This window comes from Dreissena polymorpha, chromosome 1 (genome assembly GCF_020536995.1).
Source record: "Dreissena polymorpha isolate Duluth1 chromosome 1, UMN_Dpol_1.0, whole genome shotgun sequence".
In the NCBI taxonomy this organism is placed as follows: Eukaryota; Metazoa; Mollusca; class Bivalvia; order Myida; family Dreissenidae; genus Dreissena; species Dreissena polymorpha.
Window position 1 is genome coordinate 187462520 of NC_068355.1, and position 23324 is coordinate 187485843.

Here is a 23324-nt window from a genome sequence, read left to right on the forward strand (position 1 = left end):
ATGCAGAGTAATGGCAAACCTGTAACCTGTAAGATACTTTGTTACTATTATTGAGTAATTTCACTTTGTCCATATGTACAGATGGTTGACCAGAGGCAGGGATTAACATACAGAGTAATGGCAAACCTATGACCTGTAAGATACTTTGTTACTATTATTGAGTAATTTCACTTTGTCCATATGTACAGATGGATGGTCAGAGGCAGGGATTAACATACAGAGTAATGGCAAACCTATAACCTGTAAGATACTTTGTGACTATTATTGAGAAATTTCACTTTGTTCATATGTACAGATGGATGGTCAGAGGAAGGGATTAACATACAGAGTAATGGCAAACCTGTAACCTGTAAGATACTTTGTGACTATTATTGAGTAATTTCACTTTGTTCATAATGTACAGATGGTTGACCAGAGGAAGGGATTAACATACAGAGTATTGGCAAACCTGTAACCTGTAAGATACTTTGTGACTATTATTGAGTAATTTCACTTTGTCCATATGTACAGATGGATGGTCAGAGGAAGAGATTAATATACAGAGTAATGGCAAACCTATAACCTGTAAGATACTTTGTTACTATTATTGAGTAATTTCACTTTGTCCATATGTACAGATGGATGGTCAGAGGCAGGAATTAACATACAGAGTAATGACAAACCTGTAACCTGTAAGATACTTTGTGACTATTATTGAGTAATTTCACTTTGTCCATATGTACAGATGAATGGCCAGAGGCAGGGATTAACATACAGAGTAATGGCAAACCTGTAACCTGCTTTTTATACTAATTCTCTTGGTCAATTATCCTGTCATCCCATTTTATATGAAAATACTTCTAGTTCAATTTGTATGAACTGTCACGGCTTTCATTATTTCCGTGGTAGTTAAACATGTTATATTAATGTGACTTTTTTTGTGCTAAGCCCTTTTTGATGTTTAAAATGTTGAACCATATACCTAATGTATCCATAGGAGTGGAAGGGTTGCTGTTAAACAAATGGCCTAGGTTTTTATACCTGAGCAGAGTTACTTTTAATTTTTATTTTAAATAATTTGTGTGTTATTAATTGAATTAAATACAGGATTTGTAAAAATTAAATCTAAACAACAAAAGCTATACTGAGATGGGTACTAATGAGTATATGAATAAAAATAACTTGTCCATTTGTGCTGAAAAATGCTTCAAAATTGAGAATAAAAGTGTTGTCAGTATTATATTCGTTAATGTTTAACGTACACAGCTCCATGGAAGATAAACAAAATGTTGAGATCTACAAAAATTATTTTTTTGGAAAACTTTCCATTCGGAATTTTTAGGTGTTATTTGGGAAAACATACTTTTTTTGCAAGTATCTTCAGTTACTTTCCGAGACATTGCAGGATCTACTTCAGCCGACATACAGACTGATGGACAAAAAGAGGGACATACAGACATAAAGATAAAGATCTGTAGGGTAAACCTATAGTCCCCGTAAGTAAAACTTGTAGCGAAATAAACATGTATATATATAAGACACTGTTTAAAGTTCGAAACATCAAGGTTTTAAGTTCAGTTGAGCTAATTGCAATTTAAATTTCAATTCATGTTGTTTTTGTAATATCCTGAAGAATTGTTTATATAATTGCCCTTAGATAGCAAAATATTGTAAAATCCATTCATAGGCACAAAATTGTTCTTATTGACTGGTTCAACAAAGGGATCCAGACATAAGCCCCCCAGGACAAAACCCCCCCAATGAAAAAATGAACATTTGGACAATTGCCCCCCAGAAGAAATGACAGGTAGGATATAAGCCCCCCAGTGCTGATTTTGCATCTGGACATATGCCCCCCAGTGCTTATTTTAGAAGTGGACCTTTTCCCCCCAGTGCCTAATTTTAAACGACATTACTCGATTGAGCAGATAATCATGTCCAATTATCACCACCTTTTAATCCTTTTGATTTATTAAATACAGAAGCCTTTAATTTTCATTAACAAGTATATGATCAAAGCCACATGTAACACCTTTAACAAGCTGATAATCCTTTTGATTGATTAATTAAAAAACAATTCAAATTCTTTAAGATGTTTGTTTTACCTAAGATTAGGCAATTAAAGTGAGTTTCTGGACCTTTTTTATTTCGAATTATAATGATCCAAGTTTCTATGATATTATATATTTATGAGATATGGAATAATACTGAATCCAAATACAGAGATATACTAGTCTAAATTGGAAACAACATATGATATTAGCACTGGGGGGCAAATGTCCACTCCTAAAATAAGCACTGGGGGGCAAATATCCAAATGCAAAATAAGCACTGGGGGGCTTATATCCTACCTGTTATTACTACTGGGGGGCAATTGTCCAAATGTTCATTTTTTCATTGGGGGGGTTTTGTCCTGGGGGGCTTATGTCCTACAATCGGTTGACAATGATAACACAAATAAAGGATATTTGTTTGCTTTGGTAAATCATACATTTTCATTGATGAGCAATCAGAAAATTAATATTTTCCAATTGGCCCATGAGCCACAAGTAGACATTTTTTATTCTTTTTTCTTATTCTTATGATCACGAGTCATCCAATTGTAAAGTGTTTAACGGGATCATAATGACAACAAATGAACGTAAAGCACATCATTGCACAGAAAAATGTTAAGGTTATTAATACTTCTTGCTTTTTTTCACTGTTTAAAATGATGAGTTTCAACATTTCATTTAAAAATAGTTTCCTATTGTTGTAATCATATTATAATGATAACTAAACAACTGAAGAGTGACAATATTATTACCTGTGTTGATCAGATACACACTGAGGGCAGCACAGCTGTTTGTGCAGTTTGCAGAATTGGTCAATTTTATGTTCCTTATGAACATCACAAGTTTGTAGAAAATCCACCACCTTTTTTGAAACTGGCCATTTATCTATATCAACCCTTCCAATAGAATTATGTTTTGCGAACAATTTACCATGCAGATGAATACAGTTTCCACAATAAAATCGTTCACACTGTTTACAATAGAAGTCAGCACTGGTCTCAACAGTATTCTGGTCTTCACAGGCATTACAAATATAGTCCTTCACTTCATTAGAACCGGGCTCAACTGAAGACTGAGAACTTGTTGCCATTTTGTAGATTAACTAGTTTTAACAAAGTCACTTTCTGACACTATAATTACAAACAAATCTGCATCAGTATAAAAACATATGATACATACATATATATTATATACTATTTATATTTGATCAACAATTACCACTTATAACATGACTCAGAAAATATTATTTGAACTTGTCCAACGTATAATTCTAAAATCTCTTTGCTGCACAGTTTTGTGGGACTAGTAACCAGCCTCACTACGTCATGATGTAAACTGTCACGTGAGAACATGTACAGTGTCAGTTTACTTTAAACCTACTGGAATGAAATTGTAAGAAGTGCATTCAATAAAATGCTAATTTAAACTGACTTAAAGCACAGAATACATATAGTACAAATGACTGCCCAGGTTAACAAGAATGTTACATTTCATTTAAAACTAATTCCAGATGGGCTATGTTATGACGTTTGAACTTAAATTGTGGCTTTGGCATGGGCCTTATAAAGAATACCTTTTAAACAATACAATATAGTCACTACTTATAAAGAATGTAAAATTATGCCTATGCTAGCCAAACTTATTTAAAGGGACCTTTTCACGTTTCGTTTAATTTACTAAATTAAAAAAAAATGTTTCAGTTTCACAAATTTTCGTTGTAGTTATGATATGTGTGAGGAAACAGTAATACTGAACATTTACTGTGCTCTAAAATATCCATGAAATGCATCTTTGACGATTTAAAAACGTGAACATTATAAAGCGTTGCAACGCAAAACAATTGAATAATTTGTGGAGTTCTGCTGCTGTCGTTATATTTTGTGAAACTACAAGGACTGCTCATATAAAGTTTGGAATAAATCAATCTTTATATATAGTATGAGCACGGACGGCAGAGTGGTCTAAGCGATATACGTTTACTCCAGGGGTCAGTGATTCGAGCCGATTTGAGAAGTACTTTTTTCTTTCGATAATATTTTTAACTAGAGCTTTTTAGATCAAATGTTTACATTTATCAATATAAAGCATTTAATGACAAATATCAATGCCGTACATGCACAAATCTTTGAAAAGGTCCCTCTTAAGGACAAAGTTTTATGGATTGGTTTCTTATATTTTACATATGATCTTGAACAGTGAACTTAACCTTGGACCTAGGGGCCTGGTTCTTGCACTTTATACTCTTTCAAACCATGTTTGTAACTTCTACCAAATAATTAGAAAATCTATCTTATTGCAGTGGACAAAGTGTTTTCTTTATGTCTCCTTCAGAGTTCATATGATAACAAGAAATATGTTTGTCAGAAACACTATGTACCCTTCTGCGCCGCTTTGAAGCTATATATTTGGCATTTGACCTTGAAGGATGACCTTGATCTTTCACCACTCACAATGTGCAGCTCTATAAGATACACATGCATGCCAAATTTCAAGTTGCTATCTTCAATATTGCAAAAAGTTATGGCAAATGTTAAAGTTTGACGCAAACACACAAACAAACACACAAACAAACCAACAGACAGGGTAAAAGCAATAAGTCACCCACTTTAATGGTGGGGGACATACAAAGTTTGTACAAATAACACCAACAAACCTCTTTTGATATTAGTTGAAAGTATAGCAAGTAGGATTACACTTGTTTTATTTAAACCATGAAGATAAATTAAAACAAGGGCTGTTTGTAAAACATGCATGCCCCCCATATGGGCTGTCAGTTGTAGTGGCAGCCATTGTGTGAATACCTTTTTTGTCACTGTGACCTTGACCTTTGACCTAATGTAAGTTATCATCCGGAAACCATTGTACTATTTCGAGTCACTGTGACCTTGACCTTTGACCTAGTGACCTGAAAATCAATAGGGGTCATCTGCCAGTATTATCAAGGGGGAGTGAGAGGGGGGTATAATGTGAGAAGTGGTAATTTATAAGATGTTTAAAAAAAAAAAAATTAGGGGGGTGTGGGGGGTAGGGGGGTGGGGGGGTGAGAGGGGGTAATAATGTGGGGTGTGGTTATTTATAAGAGGTTTAAAAAAACACTGGGGTTGGGGGTGGGGGGGGGTAGGGAGGAGTGAGAGAGGGGTATAATGTGGGGTGTTGTAATTTATTAGATGTTTAAAAAAAAATTGGGGGGGGGGGGGCTGGGGGGGGGGTGGGGGGGGGTAGGGGGGTGAGAGGGGGGTATAATGTGGGGTGTGGTAATTTATAAGATTTTAAAAAACAAGGGCTGTTTGTAAAACATGCATGCCCCCCATATGGGCTCTCCATTGTAGTGACAGCCATTGTGTGAGTATGCTTTTGTCACTGTGACCTTGACCTTTGACCTAGTGACCTGAAAATTAATAGGGGTCATCTGCGAGTCATGATCAATCTACCTATCAAGTTTCATGATCCTAGGAATAAGCGTTCTTTAGTTATCATCCGGAAACCATTTTACTATTACTGGTCACCGTGAACTTGACCTTTGACCTAGTGACCTCAAAATCGATAGGGGTCATCTGCGAGTCATGATCAATGTACCTATGAAGTTTCATGATCCTAGGCATAAGCGTTCTTGAGTTATCATCCGGAAACCATTTTATTATTTCGGGTCACCATGACCTTGACCTTGGACCTAGTGACCTCAAAATCAATAGGGGTCATCTGCGAGTCATGATCAATGTATTTATGAAGTTTCATGATCTAGCCATTAGCGTTCTTGAGTTATCATCCGGAAACCATTTTACTATTTCAGGTCACCGTGACCTTGACCTTTGATATAGTGACCTGAAAATCAATAGGGGTCAACTGCGAGTCATGATCAATCTACCTATCAAGTTTCATGATCCTAGGCATAAGCGTTCTTGAGTTATCATCCGAAAACCATTTTACTATTTCGGGTCACCATGACCTTGACCTTTGACCTAGTGACCTGACAATCAATAGAGGTCATCTGCCAGCCATTGTCAATCTACCTACAAAGTTTCATGATCCTAGGCATAAGCGTTCTTGAGTTATCATCCGGAAACCATTTTACTATTTCGGGTCACTGTGACCTTGACCTTTGACCTAGTGACCTGACAATCAATAGGGGTCATCTGCGAGTCATGATCAATCTTCCTATCAAGTTTCATGATCCTAAGCCTAAGCGTTCTTGAGTAATCATCCGGAAACCATTTTACTATTTCGGGTCACTGTGACCTTGACCTTTGACCTAGTGACCTGAAAATCGATAGGGGTCATCTGCGAATCATGATCAATGTACCTATGAAGTTTCATGATCCTAGGCCCAAGCGTTCTTGAGTTATCATACGGAAACCACCTGGTGGACGGACCGACCGACAGACTGACGGACCGACAGACCAACATATGCAAAGCAATATACCCCCTCTTCTTCCAAGGGGGGCATAAAAATTGGTGGGGGGGGGGGGGGGGGGTGGGGTTCGGGGTGAGAGGGGGTAATAATGTGGGGTGGGGTAATTTATTAGATGTTTATAAAAAATGGGGGTGGTGGCGGGGTGGGGGGGGGTAGGGGGGAGTGAGAGGGAGGTATAATGTGGGGTTTGGTAATTAATTTGATGTTTAAAAAAAAAATTGGGGGGGGGGGGGTGGGGGGGTGGGGGAGTAGGGGGGGTGGGGGGGTAGGGGGGGTGAAAGGGGGTATAATGTGGGGTGTGGTAATTTATAAGATGTTTAAAAAAAAAAATTGGAGGGGAAGGGGAGGGGTGTGGAGTGAGAGGGGTTAATAATGTGGGGTGGGGTAATTTATTAGATGTTAAAAAAAAAATTAGGGGGGGTGGGGGGGGGGGGGGGGGGGATAGGGGGGGTAGGGGGGGTAGGGGGCGTGGTAGGGGGTAGTGAGAGGGGGTATAATGTGGGGTGTGGTAATTTTATTAGATGTTTAAAAAAAATGAGGGGGGGTGGGGTGGGGGGATAGGGGGGTGTGGGGGGGAGTGAGAGGGGGGTATAATGTGGGGTGTGGAAATTTATTAGATGTTTAAAAAAAAAAATGAGGGAAGGGTGGGGGGGTGAGGGGTAGGGGGGGGGGGGTGAGAGGGGATATAATGTGCGGTGTGGTAAATATAAGATGTTTAAAAAAATAGGGGGAGTTGGGGGTGGGGGGGTAGGGGGGGTGGTGGTAATAATGTGGGGTGGGGGTAATTTATTACATGTTTAAAAAAAAATGTTGAGGGGGGTGGGGGGGTAGGGGAGGGTGGGGGTAGGGGGTGAGAGGGGGATATAATGTGGGGTGTGGTATATAAGATGTTTAAATAAAACAACAAAACATCGGGGGGTGGGGGGAGTAGGGGGGGTAGGGGATGAGAGGGGGTATTAATGTGGGGTGGGGTAATTTATTAGATGTTTAAAAAAAATGGCGGGGGGGTAGGGGGGGTGGGGGGGGGTAGGGGGGGGGATAGGGGGAGTGAGAGGGGGGTATAATGTGGGGTGTGGTAATTTATTAGATGTTTAAAAAAATGGGGTTGGGGGGGGGAGTAGGGGGGAATGAGAGAGGGGTATAATGTGGGGTGGGGTTATTTATTAGATGTTTAAAAAAAATGGGGGTGTGGGGGGTGGGGGGTTAGGGGGGGTGGGGTGTAGGTGGGTGGGGGTAGGGGGGTGAGAGGGGGGTTTAATGTGGGGTGGGGTAATTTATTACATGATGCTTAAAAAAAATTGGGGGGGGTGATATCCTCTATTCATTAAACATGAAATTTTAACTTATAGCATTTGTTTCCCCTGTATATAAGAAAGATATAATAGTGTATTACCTCCCCTGTCCTGCTTATATTTATATTAATCAAAAAAATTAAACATTAACACAATATTTAATATACAACATAAACAAAAAATTATATTTTGATAATATTTTTACTGATCCACTTTATTTTACTCAAAGGATGATGTTTCATTGGACTGATAATTATAAATTTAGGATTACAGACCAGTTGCTTCAGTTATATTGTTCAGAGTTCGCCTGTTTTTACTGATCCACTTTATTTTACTCAAAGGATGATGTTTCATTGGACTGATAATTATAAATTTAGGATTACAGACCAGTTGCTTCAGTTATATTGTTCAGAGTTCGCCTGTTGGCCGCGTATGCATTCTTGAGTTATCATCCAAAAACCATTTTACTATTTCGGGTCACCGTGACCTTTACCTTTGACCTAGTGACCTCAAAATCAATAGGGGTCATCTGCGAGTCATGATCAATGTACCTATGAAGTTTCATGATCCTAGGCCCAAGCGTTTTTAAGTTATCATCTGACAACCACCTGGTGGACGGACCGACAGACCGACAGACAGACCAACATGAGCAAAGCAATATACCCCCTCTTCTTCGAAGGGGGGCATAATTATATGATGTCATCAACACATGCATATGCTGTCAGACTATTGGATTATTATACGGCAACAAACACAATATTCTGATTAAAAATTTGCTTTACAAAAAAAATAAGTATTTATATCACATAAACATTATAAAAATACACAATAAGATAATTAATCAATAGATCTATACAAATAAATATCAGAGAAAGATTGAACTCATTAATTAATAAGTCATACAGACGGCTATGTTGATTAACATCGATGTTAATGCGTTGTTACCCTGGGAGCTCACTTTGGTGTAAACCAGATTTTGACCCAAACTAAGGTATACACACTGCCGTGCGTTTGATATGTTAAAATATTATATACACAGTGCTGTGCATTTCATATTTTAGGTTACTATATGCACACTGCCCTGCGTTTGATATGTTAGGTTATTATATACACACTGCCGTGCGTTTGATATGTTAGGTAACTATATATACACACTACCGTGCGTTTGATATGTAAGGTTACTATAAAAACTGCCGTGTGTTTGATATGTTAGGTTACTATATAAACACTGCCATGCGTTTGATATGTAAGGTTACTTTATACACACTACCGTGCGTTTGATATGTTAGGTTACTATATAAACACTGCCATGCGTTTGATATGTTAGGTTACTTTAAAAACTGCCGTGTGTTTGATATGTAAGGTTACTATAAAAACTGCCGTGTGTTTGATATGTTAGGTTACTATATACACACTGCCGTGTGTTTGATATGTAAGGTTACTATATACACACTGCCGTGTGTTTGATATGTTAGGTTACTATATAAACACTGCCATGCGTTTGATATGTTAGGTTACTTTATACACACTGCCGTGTGTTTGATATGTTAGGTTACTATATACACACTGCCGTGTGTTTGATATGTTAGGTTACTATATACACACCGTCGTGCATTTGATATGTTAGGTTACTATATACTCACTGCCGTGCGTTTGATATGTTAGGTTACTATATACACGCTGCCATGCGTTTGATATGTTAGGTTACTATATACACATTGCAGTGCGTTTGATATGTTAGGTTACTATAAACTCCCTGCCGTGTGTTTGATATGTTAGGTTACTATATACATATTGCTGAACGTTTGATATGTTAGGTTACTATATAACCACTGCCGCACGTTTGATATGTTAGGTTACTATAAACACACTGCGGTACGTTTGATATGTTAGGTTACTATATACACACTGCAGTGTGTTTGATATGTTAGGTTACAATACACACACTGCCGCGCGTTTGATATGTTAGGTTACTATATACACACTGCCGTGTGTTTGATATGTTAGGTTACTATATACTCATTGCCGTGCGTTTGATATGTTAGGTTACTATATACACACTGAAGCGCTTTTGATATGTTAGGTTACTATATACTCACTGCCGTGCGTTTGATATGTTAGGTTACTATATACACACTGAAGCGCTTTTGATATGTTAGGTTACTATATTCTCACTGCCGTGTGTTTGATAAGTTAGGTTACTATATACACAATGCTGTGCGTTTGATATGTTAGGTTACTATTTACTCACTGCTGTGCGTTTGATATGTTAGGTTACAATATACACACTGCATTGTGTTTGATATGTTAGGTTACTATATACACACTGCCGTGCGTTTGATATGTTAGGTTACTATATACACACTGCCGTGCGTTTGATATGTTAGGTTACTATATACACACAGCAGTGTGTTTGATATGTAAGGTTACTATATACACACTGCCGTGTTTTTGATATGTTAGGTTACTATATACACACTGCCGTGCGTTTGATATGTTAGGTTAATATATACTCACTGCATTGCCTTTGATATGTTAGGTTACACTGCAGTACACATATGTTAGGTTACTATATACACACTGCCGTACGTTTGATATGTTAGGTTACTATATACACACTGCCGTGTGTTTGATATGTTAGGTTACTATATACACACTGCCGTGTGTTTGATGTGTTAGGTTAATATATACTCACTGCATTGCGTTTGATATGTTAGTTTACACTGCAGTACACATATGTTAGTTTACTATATACCGTAGGTTTCCACGTATAGCGCGCACCCGTGTATAGCGCGCAGGCTTTTTTTAAATGCAAAAATGGAGAAAAAAAATATTTAAAGACAATAAAACCACCTAATCGGACTGAAAATGGCCGCCATTTTACTATTGCACAATCCAATAATCAGGGGCATTGGAAAGCTTAATTAAGCATTCAAAATAGGAAGCGTCATTATGATTAGGAGCATGGGTTGCATAGCACTATACTTTTTTTTACAATTTTGTAATTTTCTAGCAAAAGATTAACAGTCCACGTGCATTTTGTGAAAACGTGAGAAAATAAGAATAGTGTACATTGTGTGTTTTTTCCTCGGGGAAAGCATGGGCATTACCGGTAAATTTGAATGTGGCATGGGAGACGGGGATAGAGTTGTTGAGGTACACCACTGTTCAACATTCAATATTTATACACACAAAATGCATTTGCATATCTTCACGTTCTCAAGTGTCAATTAGTGTCTCAAATGTCAATTAGCGTCTTAACAAGTCGTGGCACATATTACTCAATAACATCTGCCAATTACGAAGTGAAAAATGACCCCCTTTCACACATACCGTACATGCAAAAAAGACCTCGTTCGCACCTACCCTTGCCTGCTCTCCGGAATGTCGACAACAATCCCCATCGGAATTCATCAATTAAGAAGTGTAAACACAAAAAAAGAAATGTCCGCAAGTTTATTCAAACATATTTATTTTTTACCAAAACTTCTTCTACCGCATTCATATCTACCAGTTGTTTCGACAATGGCCCCTCAGTCTGTACGATTATAGGGTGGTAGTTTTCTGGAAAAAAACATGGCGGCTATTTTGATTATTTACGATTACACAACATATTTTTTACCAATCTAGCAGCCAGGATGGCGTTGTATCAATGTATAGCGCGCACCAGCTTTTTAATTTGAATTTTGGAGGTAAAACACTGCGCGCTATACGTGGAAACCTACGGTACACACTGCCGTATGTTTGATTTGTTAGGTTACTATATACACACTACCATGCGTTTGATATGCTTTTGTTTTGATATGTAGTTATAGCGATAATAGAAGTGGTTTGAAGTGATACCCAATCTTATCTTCATACAGTTCAAACGACTTGGTCGTAACGCATGCAAAAAAATGAAAGCAACCGTTGTAACAGCTATGTACAGAACTATTCACAAAAGGAATCAACAAAATGTACCTCTCCAAATAGGGCTCTTATAATGCCCCTCCATCCAAAGATAAGTTTATGAGGTCAACATGAAGTTACAGTTCTTTTGAGACAAGAAACAAAGTAGTCTATAATGTGATAAAGCTGAAACACTTTTTTGTTCTGCACAGCAAGAAATAAACTCTGTGTCTTATTAAACCCCCGTTATGTGGCTGGCTATTAATTATTTTATTCTGGGGGGAGCCCTTACAATGATGTTTGATAGTGACTGAGTTTGTTAACATAACAATGTTGGTTCGTGTTCTGAAAATTCTGGAAAAGATATGTAGTTTAGTCTTATTCTTAATTTATTTAACTTCATTTTTATCAGGAAACATAAACATATTAAATCTTAACCCTTGCATTTGTAAAGGGAGATGTATTAAATGTTTTTGCTATTTATTTCAATACTACGCTTTAGTGACCTTCATATGCAGAGAAGCATATTGCTTTTAATAATTTTGAACACTCATTGACCTCTCATAAAAAAAACTTGACTTTTATTGATGGACATTGTTGTTTGGTTTTACACTCTGTATTAATCTTATTTCTGTCATTTTTAAATCCATCCATGCTTCAATAACAAGGTTATGATCCAGACAATACCCTGACTTCAACCTTTCAAAGGGCATTTCTTTATGTGCAAGTCGCTCTGTCTAACAACACTGGAAAATCATGCAATCTAATTTGAGAATATACATGTATTACGGCTGCATAAGCTGTTGCTGCAAACAAAGTGATATGTGTAGATTAAATGCATTTGACCTATGACCTTGAACTTTGGTCTTGGACATAGGGACATAGGGACCTGTTATTTGCAAGTCACACAGATATTTTTAGATACATTCATGCTTGATAAAAAATAACGAACACTTATCCAACAGTCCACGGGCCCATTCATAATATTCTAGCCAGAGATATGGAAGGGAATATCCGCCAGTGCATGCATGCTGCTAAATTACACTTTCATTTTGCTTAATGACAATTGTAGTTTACTTCATGACAACACCATGTTGATATACTAGTATTACAATTGGCAATACCCGCGATTACATGCATGTTGCTAAATGACAATTGCATTTTGCTTTGTTTTATTTGTTTTAAAATAACTGCGTCTTCCTTGCGTGTTTATGATTTTTTTATCAGTTAGTGTTACATTACTTGCATACTTTGTTTTAATGTTTACTCTATGTATGCAAATCATGTATTCGTGCGAGTAAATGACAAATGAATCATTTCTGTTAAAAAGTCCATGTGCCTATCTTCTTGTTGCTGAACTATCGTCATTTTAATACTAAGTTATGCGTGAAAATGCATATTTATTGTAAGTTTTACTAAGCGAAATGACTAAGCACAAGGCAGCAGCTATCATGAAGTAAGCCGAATGCCAACTGCACTAAGACGAACACATTAATAATACTGAATTCATATAAGAGACGAGGAAGTTTTCTATTAGATTTCAGTAAAAATGTTAATTTTATGCACGGTATTGTTACATAATTATATCTATTCTAAAAGGTCAAGTATTATTGTTTATTATGTAAATTGCATACTATTTTATTCTCCATTTCGAGCCCTAGGCTTTCATTTGGCTTTCGAGCAATGCCGGTTTGAAGTAAATTGGCGTGATCTCTGATTATAAACTTGTTTTCATTTACGTTCCAAACGTCGTGTTGAGCGAGTATTATCCGGATGCAGTGTTTTCCGGGGCAACACGAATTACCTAAATCTACCCAAATCTACCCAAATCTACCCAAATCTACATAAATCTTTGTAAAAATTATTATTTTGCATCATATTTGTGTGATGGGAACTATTGTTTTGTTTTATACTTCATCTTTACTCGACACCATATGTAATTTTTCTCACAAAAATTACTTTAATAAATATAGGTTACACACCACTAACATAATGATATTCCCAAATTTACACAAAACAGGTGAAGTCTACACTGTGTATTAGCAACCTGCTGTGGTGATCCCAATCTTATCAGCTCAATACACAGGCACCTCAGGCTACTGCCTTAAAAACCCGTTGAATACAATAATATGAACTGATTAACCTTTTAATTCGTTTTATTTACCATATATTATTTTATATATGCGTTCTATGCTAAATAATACAGGTAAAATTATTAGATACATTTAAAAAAAATAATAAGCACGTTGTCACATATAAATAAGATACATTAAAGACACCCTTACAGAAATGAAAACGTAGCCGAAATGGGTATCCTGGAGGTAGCGAAAGTCAGCCAGTAGCGGCTAGGTTGCGGCTGAATAGCCAAAACCTATAGACGGTACTGGCTACCAGAGCTGCAAGCGGCTACTGTAGCCAAAAGGTAGCCAGAAACAGAACACGGTGAACTATTTCCATTAAAGTCTCTATAACGTTCAAAATCAACAAAAATTTCGTGAAGATTGTGTAAAATAAAGTTAACACCTTAATAATCAGTGTTCCTTATAGCAATAGCCAAAATTTCAACGCTATGTGTGGTATGATTACATAGATGTTTGTAGATACAAAATGCTCGTTTTTATTTATTTGTGGCCACAATTAATTCCCGCGAATATATCTATTCATACGACACACTAACACCATTTTAGTGTCCATGTGTCATATGAAGAGATATGCAAAACAATAATAAAACGAGCATTTTGTATCTACAAACATCTATTTTACCAGACCACATCTGACATTGAAATTTCGGCAATTGCCATAAGGAACACAGATTTTTAATTGGTAAAGTTTATTGTACGAACAATTGTACAAAATTTTCGTTGATTTTGAATAGCAACGTTACTTTAATTTGACAAATTTTCAGCCGCTAGCGGTAACTGTAGCCAGAAAAGTAGCCGAAAACTAAACTTTGGTACATTAACCTGTATTAAATGAACAAACTGTCAGCCACTAGCGGAAACTGTAGACGGAAGAACGAACAAACAAACAGACGAACAGAAGAAGGGACGAACGAACAGACGGACGAAAGAAGAGACAAACGAACAAAGGCATTATGAACTCCACGGCACAATACAGTCAAGAAACTCGGTCAGCGGAAACGTCCTACTGCAGAACGAACAACCAAAAGCAAGTTTAAATAGTGTTCAAGACGAACAAATTGACGGACGGACGAACGAATTGACTGACGGACGAACTGACGGACTAAATAAGGGACGAACTGGCGCACGATCAAACGAAGGAACGACCGAAGGTACAGATGGACATATGCATATGCTGACTGCACAGACAAATATGGGACGACACCTTACGCACATTAATTAAACCCCGTTTTCCAAAAGCGCATATGCCAAGAGTATTATTCAAGATTAGCCGACTCAGGCAACACAGGTTAATCTGGGACGCCCTAACTGGATGTTCACTTCTTTTAAAGGAACAGTGCTATAAAAGCGGAAAATGTTGCGCCGGACTAGCTTGTGCAGTCCTAGAGTATCAAACCAGACGAGCCGGCGCATTCCGCACAGGCTTATAGGGGCCGAATCATTACAGGACTTTGCTTAGAAAATACTTACTTTAAAGGAAAAATACCATAAAGGCGGAAAGTGTTGTGCCGGATTATCCAATGCGCACTTCAGAGCATAGTCTCTGATGACACTTTAAGAACGTGAATCCAGAATAAGGCTCACTTTAACGCTTGTGAGAAATGGGGCGTGTCGATAGATTTTCCTATAAAAAGAATAGATACTATCAAATAACGAGTTTCGTTTTTTTTTCGGTTTCAAAAATCTTTCCTGGAAAACCGTAAATATTTTAAATGCGGTCAAGTAGCATATTTTTTAAACCGCATCCTAAAAAAATATTTTCGCACATAAATTCCCAGGCGTTAAACCTGCAAATACAATATTAAACTAACAAAATAGAGTTGAACCAAAGGTACACCAGTTATAATTTATATTAACATGTGTATTTAGTATCCCTTTATTGGCCATATAACTCATTCAGCTTGACACTCATGTATAGGCTTATTATTGACTATACTTGTAATGCCTGCTGTAACCACTTTCGGTAATAGTTTTAATACACTGAGTCATATGAATGACATGTTGCCTTTTCAATTTTTAAGTAATTATTATAATTTATGTTTATTACTTTAATAATATATAATATTATTGTGCATTACAAATGTAATTAATGCGTGTATTAAGTATCGTTTAAAGTACCTATCGAATTTCATTTATTCTAATAAAAAATATAGTCTAGGCGGAAAAAGTCGTCCCTATTTAGCCAGTGCGTACTGCACATGCTAATCTAGGACTACACTCTACGCACAAGCATTAAACCATGTTTTCCCAAGCTCATATACAAATACGAATGTTGCGTGTGATGGGAAAGATATGGGCAGAACGCCATAAACCAGAACGCTGGTGTGACGGGAAGGCGAAAAACAGTATTATTACCAAAAAAGTAATTGGCGTCCTTCCTACGACAAGAATTTCCAGAAACACAATCTTAGGTCACCGTAAGGACGCCAGTCCGGTGTGACGGGGCTAACATAGTAACAAAGTAATACAAAACAATAAACGTCTCAAGCCATTTGTTTCACAAAGTCATGTCGAGCCTCGGGGTTCCGGTGTTATTTATTTATTAGCGAAAAGGTCTTTAAAACTACTAAATTAGTACATCGAAATATATGTGAGTTAGGGGGTAGGTAGTTATAGTGTAAATAGCAGACATGTAACATGAATACACAATTTGAGGTAGTTAGTGAACGAGAACAATACTTATCCGGAACAAATATTACTAAAGATTGATGACACGAAACAATTAAGTGTCATTATTACACAAAGAAATCGACTTCAACCCTTTATTTGCGTCCTCATTCCGCAGCCAGAAAAAAGATATCAAAGGGTGAGGCATCGTCTTATTTTTTTTCGACGAAAAATGCCTAATGTTTCCTTATCAATTTCTTAAAACATGTTCGAGATTCTCAACAAAACAGTTGATATGCGTCATGAAAGTAAAAACATCAACTTTAAATTGCTAATGGTAATTAGTGTTGCCACATTAGGCATGTTGCAGACGGCTATGTTTTTACCCACTCACCGCTTTTTAGTAAATGAGGCTATTGGAAGACGGTATTTAGACATAATGAGTATTCATTGTATTTAAAGGAGGCATTTATTTACGGAGGATTCCAGAGATAGTCGATATATCACGATTGATACCGGAGATTTTGATTTTTATGTTTAGAGTGATCTCCCGGCAATAGTAATTTACGCTGCAATTGCGCTGGATTTATGTTTTTGAATACTGGTTCTCCTTTTCGTAACGTGAACTATTTATAATGGCGGTGTATGCAAAACCGAAAACTAATCCTAAATCAGAGACGCACTAGCAATCGACTTAAGGAGAAATATAGATCCACAAAGACATTAACAGCTTGTTAAATTCAGTAGCAACATAGCCAAATGCACATAGTAAAACAAACAATGCCGTTAGAATTAGCATTCATACAAAAAGTCCAAAGGGTTAACTGCAGTTGTCAATAACACACACGCAGTAAAGATATATATGAAGTAAATATCAACTTATCAATATGACACAAGTATATGAAGTGCTTGTACAGCGAATGTAATTAGGCGAAATGCAACTACCATGTTACAGAATGCACATGGCAGTTGTTAAAATAAGAATGTCATTTAACATCATGCATGCACTGGCGAAAATCCCCTTCCATAAGAGCAGCCTGATACTATGCCCTGTTTCCAAACGCCATATACAAATCTTTATCCTTAACTGATGCCCACATATCAGCTGCTTTATGATACAAATGGTGTAGGTCTGAATATTGATAACATTTATCAGTAGCTCTTGTTATTTGATTGAACCACAGATGTGCAAATTATTTACTATGCTTATAACTGCTAAATGCATGTCTTTGAATAATATAGCAATATGCAGGAGAATGCTGCACCTTTTATAGCAACTAAAATGCTGCTATAATTTGGACCAAACATAATGTTTAAGCCAGTTCAATAAGAAAAAGAGAAAATTCACTCTTATATCGAGATATCACATATATTGACATATGATGCTCACAAATTTGTATGCAGGTATATACAAGTACTTCTTGGCATGAAGGTGGGGGAGGAAACACTGCACAGCCATGAAGCATGTGGCTTGAATATTTTAGTCAACTTAAATTACTTTGCATAGCATTTTGTGGAGATTGATTCACACAGTGCTTTTTCACCGTTTTGGGAATGGGCACGGTTCCTTTGGATTGGGAAAATTAGCGGCATTTAGACTAAAGTTGGGAAAATAGTGTTGATGTTGTTTTGCTATAAAATGCTTCAACATTGAGGATACAAGTGTGTCCATTATTATATTTACCTGCATGTTGATTAAATTGAAATCTAAAAAATATAATTTTTTTTTTGGAAACCTTTGATTATATGTTTTTCCATGTTGAATAAGTCAGATTACAGGACTCGATTTTAAAAACACTGACACATTCACTCGGAATCTTTCCAAAACAACCACAGTTGTTGATTTGATAAACTTTGTTCATGGATCAGTGCAAATCCTTGATATACAGTATAATAAATAAGTGTAGGGTAATAATTAAAAGGTAGTAATATGTGCAATTCTCCTCATTGATATCTACACACCCATAACGTTTCATATTCAAATCTTATAGCCTATATGAGATATAGCCTTAACAAGAGCTGTGTTTGTGAAACACAATGCCCCTATTGCCCGGCTTTGAAGCCATATATTTGACATTTGACCTTAAAGGATGACGTTGACCTTTCACAACACAAAATGTGCAGCTCCGTGAGATACACGTGCATGCCTAATATCAAGTTGCCATCATCAAAATCGCAAAAGTTATGGCCAAGATTAAAGTTTTAGGACATACAATGACCGGCAGACATATACTATTATAGACAGACGCGTACATTGACAGACAGACAGACAGGTCAAAAACAATATATCCCCGATCATTTGATCAGCGGCATAAACAGTTTCTTTGATTGGCATTTTTGTTTGAAGATCACCAAATTTTAGGGGATTATTTCTATATAAGTCTTTCAGTTAAAGATCCATGTTACAATAGCACATGTCAGAACAGAGGAGAGTGCACTGGTTCCGCAGCAAAGATAAGTATTTTTACGGATGGGTGGCTGGGACAATGCTGTGAGATAGGTATGCATTTGCAGAAACAAGTATTGCTTTTAATGGAATTAACCGCTTGATATATTTTACTCAGATTGTTGTTAATTAATTTAAATGAGCCCCGCTATGTGAAAAGTGGGTTTAATGCATGTGCGTAAAGTGTCGTTCCAGATTAGCCTGTGCAGTCCCCAGAGGCTAATCAGGGACGAAACTTTCCGCCTTAACTAGATTTTTGCAAAGAAGATGCTCTCTGTAAACGAAACATATCATAACATGACAAGTTTCATCTCTGATTAGCCTGTGCAGACTGCAAAGGCTTATCAGGGTTACACTTTACGCACATGCATTAAAACCCCTTTTCGCAGAGAATGGCTCATTTAAGTAAATGTGAATAGTTTTATACTGAGTAAATTATTTATAAGTGAATTATTAAATAAAGCTATCGCAGATTAATGTGAAAATATGTATGACAAACAATATCAAGTTGCTATCTTCAATATTGCAAAAGTTATGACCAATATTATAGTTATGGGATGACAGAGTGACATAATGACAGAGTGACAGAATGACAGACAGACAGGTCATTAACAATATACCCCGATCATTCGATCCGGGGACATAACAACAACAAAGGGCAATAACTCTTAAAAAAGTGCAGGGTTATGGTTCTTGTGCATTGCACATCTTCCCATTAATTTCTACACAACCATGACGTTTCATGTTTAAATCTTGTAGCATATCTGAGATATAGTCCTGAAAAGTTATATCCCAAAACAACAAACACTTTTCACTATCAATAGACCATCTGTCTATAACCTTCCGTGTTAAGAAGAACACTCACTGTTCTCAAGCACTGGTTTAAGTGTGTGGTTATGATTTGGTATTAAAAACTTCCTTGTGCAGTATTTAGAGGTTGAATATTATATTACAAGAATGTAATTTGACCATACAAATTGTTCAATTAAAACTTCCAATAGCATTTGCATCGTCTGTGCTCTAAAATTCGAAATGGTGTTGTTAAGTCTGAGAAAACATCACACACTTAATAATGTAGTACAGTGACCCCGCGTTTATCCAGACACGTCTGTTCTGGTAGAAATTTTCTAATAAACAAATCTTCCGGATTATCGATCCAGTGCCGTTTCGAGAGTTAAATATTTACCTTATGACATAAACCTTATGTTTATGTACATTTACATACTTATTTCGCATCAAAAATGATATTTTCTTGTTACGCAGACATTAAATTTGTTGAAAACAATAATTGAAGTAGAGCTTTGTCACAGATGTGAAGTATTCCCCCACGTGCCGCATTGACACAGACTATTTTGCATGTTGTCTTCACAAAACAAGAGAAACTAATTTATGGTGATTTTTAAGAATTATTATGCCATTATCATTTATAGCCATTTTGACCTTTGAACTCTTGAATTTTTTCACATGACACACAGTCCAATGACTGTGAACAAAATTAATGTACAGAGTCATTTTAAAATCTCACAATGAATGACATTATATAGTTATGGCACAGACAAGCTGATTTATGGCCATTTGTTACCTTTGAACTCAAAGTATGACCTACACCTTGGATATATCGACGTAATTCGTTCGCTTGACACACCGTCCAATGATGGTGAACAAAAGAGCCAAATGATTTTAAAAACTCACAATAAACGACATAGTTATGGACCCAACAAGCTCATTTATGGCTATTTTTTACCTTTGAACTCAAAGTGTGACCTTGACCTTGGAGATATCAACGTAATTCTTTTGCGCGACACACCATACAATAATGGTGATAAAATGTGCCAAATGATTTTAAATTCTCAAAATGAACAACATAGTTATAGCAAGGACAAGCCAATGTGTCACACCGGTCTTACTGACCTGTGTGAATGCGCGCTAAGCATTGTGGGAAACGGACTTTTTTCCATCATGGCGTTGGTAAACATAATAAACACGGAAGTGAAAAATGATAACTAATTATTATCAAAAACAGGCCCCATCAAACCGGGCCAGCTGTAATATATACATGGATGCAGTTTGTGCTTCAAAAGGAGCCACTTTTCATGTCAGTCTATTGTTTGTAAGAATCTCTAAACACGTAACTTAGACTAACTAAACACGTTGCAAGACTGTATCTTCGAAATAGTAAATAAATCAAAATAATAAATAAATATTTATAATTAAATACCTGCTGAAATTTGAGAAAGTAAACGATTTAAAATAAACGCTGTGAACATTACAAGGAATTTTACATGTAGGCCTCATGTGTGAGAGGATTAATCAGGGATAAAATAAATGGAGTTCGAAGGATCTAACATTTTGAGGAAGACGTCATGGTATCTTGGACATTTGGCACTTTCATATATTTATTTAGTAGATACTGAAAATGCTGAATGTGCTAATTGCAACATCAAAGACGAGCAGGTGAGATTTTTACAGCTTTATTTTTCTTGACATAATGTTGTATGTTTTCCATTTAATTTATATGGCGCTCTAGTCTTAGGAAGACGCGCAAAGAATTTAGAGATACTTTTTATATGGGCTAAATTCTTTGCTCCAAATATTACCCATATAATAAGTAGCTTAATATTTAAGTGCGTAAAAAATTTGGACTAATGGCGCTCAATTTTAGCTCGGCTGTTTTCGGGGAAAACCCTAGGTATTGTCATAGCATGTCGTCAGATGTCCGTGTCGTGCTAAAATCTTTACATCGGCTCTAATATCAAAGTGCTTCCACCTATAACATTGAAACCTCACATGTATATGCACCGTGATGATTTTTACACGCCACACCCATTTTGGGGTCACTCGGTCAAAGGTCAAGGTCACTAACCTCTAAAAAATTCTTTTAATAAATTTCATTTATTCAAAACTGCACCGCAGCCTAACTTGGCACCCATAATGTGGTTCTCTTGTTTATGTATAATTTTAAAAATGTATTAATAACCAGAATAGTTTATGCATGTATAAATAAAAAGATACAGCCATGAACAGTGCGTTTTAATTTTTAATAAATATGCTTTGATTGCGTATATGCAAAACAATGAAGTCCATATATTGTTAACTGATTTTTAAAATGTTGAATGTCACACATTACGTACCAGTCCGTTTATGTACCGACACTTTATGTACCACTATCTGACACTTTATGTACCATATTTATAATATAAAGAGATAACTAATTTAATATGAATGTGTGTTATTGATGAAATGTATTTTGTGTGATAGTATTTATGAATTTAGACTTATATATTGGCTATAGATTTTATATTTTGTCAGATTGTCTAAGTGTCACTGAGTGTCTTAGTTTAATTTATTAGCCCAAGTACATGTAGTACTTAATAAATGACTAATTAGTCTTACCTGAAATTGAAGTAAATTATAAAAATTCATTTGTCTCTTATCTTATCCTGACTAAGGATTATAAAGTCTAAAATGTTTGTATTATATTGTATAATTGAAATGTGATACTTTGAAGAGAAGAGAGAATGACCTTAATGTTCAAACTGTAAAAAAATCAAATTATTTCCTTCTTTAGACTTTAATCATGTTTAAAGAATGACCTTAATTCATTAGGACTGCTATGAATGAATGGACAATAACACCTATATTTTATGTAGGTGGTACATAAAGTTTCAAAGTACACAAAAGGTCTGGTCCATGTACATAAGGTGTTACACCCTAAAATGTTCATGGTATCAGTGTTTCAATAATGTAGTGTTTCTTATTATGTATTGCTTAGGTTGTTTTGTTTCAAATTTGCATTTATTTTAAAGAATTTTCAGTCATTTTGTGAATTCCATGTTTTTTGTAATAAGGTAAAATATGTTTTACATGGCGTCAAATATTAATTCATGGTCGCTATGGTGTAGAGAATGATGTCCGCTGGGCGTGGGTTCGATCAATACTCTGGGAGTTCTCATTATCGTCTCCATGGACAACAAGTTCTGGTGTACCAAGTAGTAGTAGTAGTAGTAGTAGTAGTAGTAGTGGTGGTGGTTGTGGTGGTGGTGGTGGTAGTAGTAGTAGTTGTAGTAGTAGTAGTAGTAGTAGTAGTAGTAGTAGAAGTAGTAGTAGTAGACTAGTAGTAGTAGAAGTAAGATCAGTAGTAGCAGTCGTAGTTGTTGTTCTTGTTGTAGTAGTAGATACTTAATTAATTAGTAGTAGTAGTAGTAAGAGTTGTAATGGTTGTGTTTGTATTTGTAATGAATTCTGATAATAGAACACAATGATGCTGCTGCTAAAGATGATGATGATGAATATGATAATGCTGCTGCTGATTGTGATGATGATTATATGATGGGACTTTGGTATTATAAAATTTGTGAGGTTCAAACACAAAACCTGTTGGATAATAAAACTTCTCATTTTATGACAAAAGAGCTAGATTGTAGAGTAAAAAATAAGTATAAAATTCCCTAATAGGAAAGCTACCATTAAAGGACCATGACTTGTGGGCTTCATCAAAAGCAATGC

General features: G+C 36.2%; 1 protein-coding gene across 6 annotated transcripts in view; it reads right to left on the minus strand.

Moving 5' to 3' along the window:
• LOC127864275 (uncharacterized) overlaps nt 1-23324 on the minus strand; it is a 254509-nt gene that overhangs the window by 67588 nt on the left and 163597 nt on the right. For 5 of the 6 annotated variants that reach the window (XM_052403943.1, XM_052403942.1, XM_052403944.1 and 2 more), the window contains exon 1: nt 2786-3337. The exons of the other annotated variant lie outside the window; for it this stretch is intronic. In XM_052403943.1, the coding sequence (XP_052259903.1) occupies nt 2786-3123 (338 nt within the window). In that variant the 5' untranslated portion in view covers nt 3124-3337. Of the gene's footprint in view, nt 1-2785; nt 3338-23324 lie in introns of those variants that run through there. 6 annotated transcript variants of the gene reach the window in all.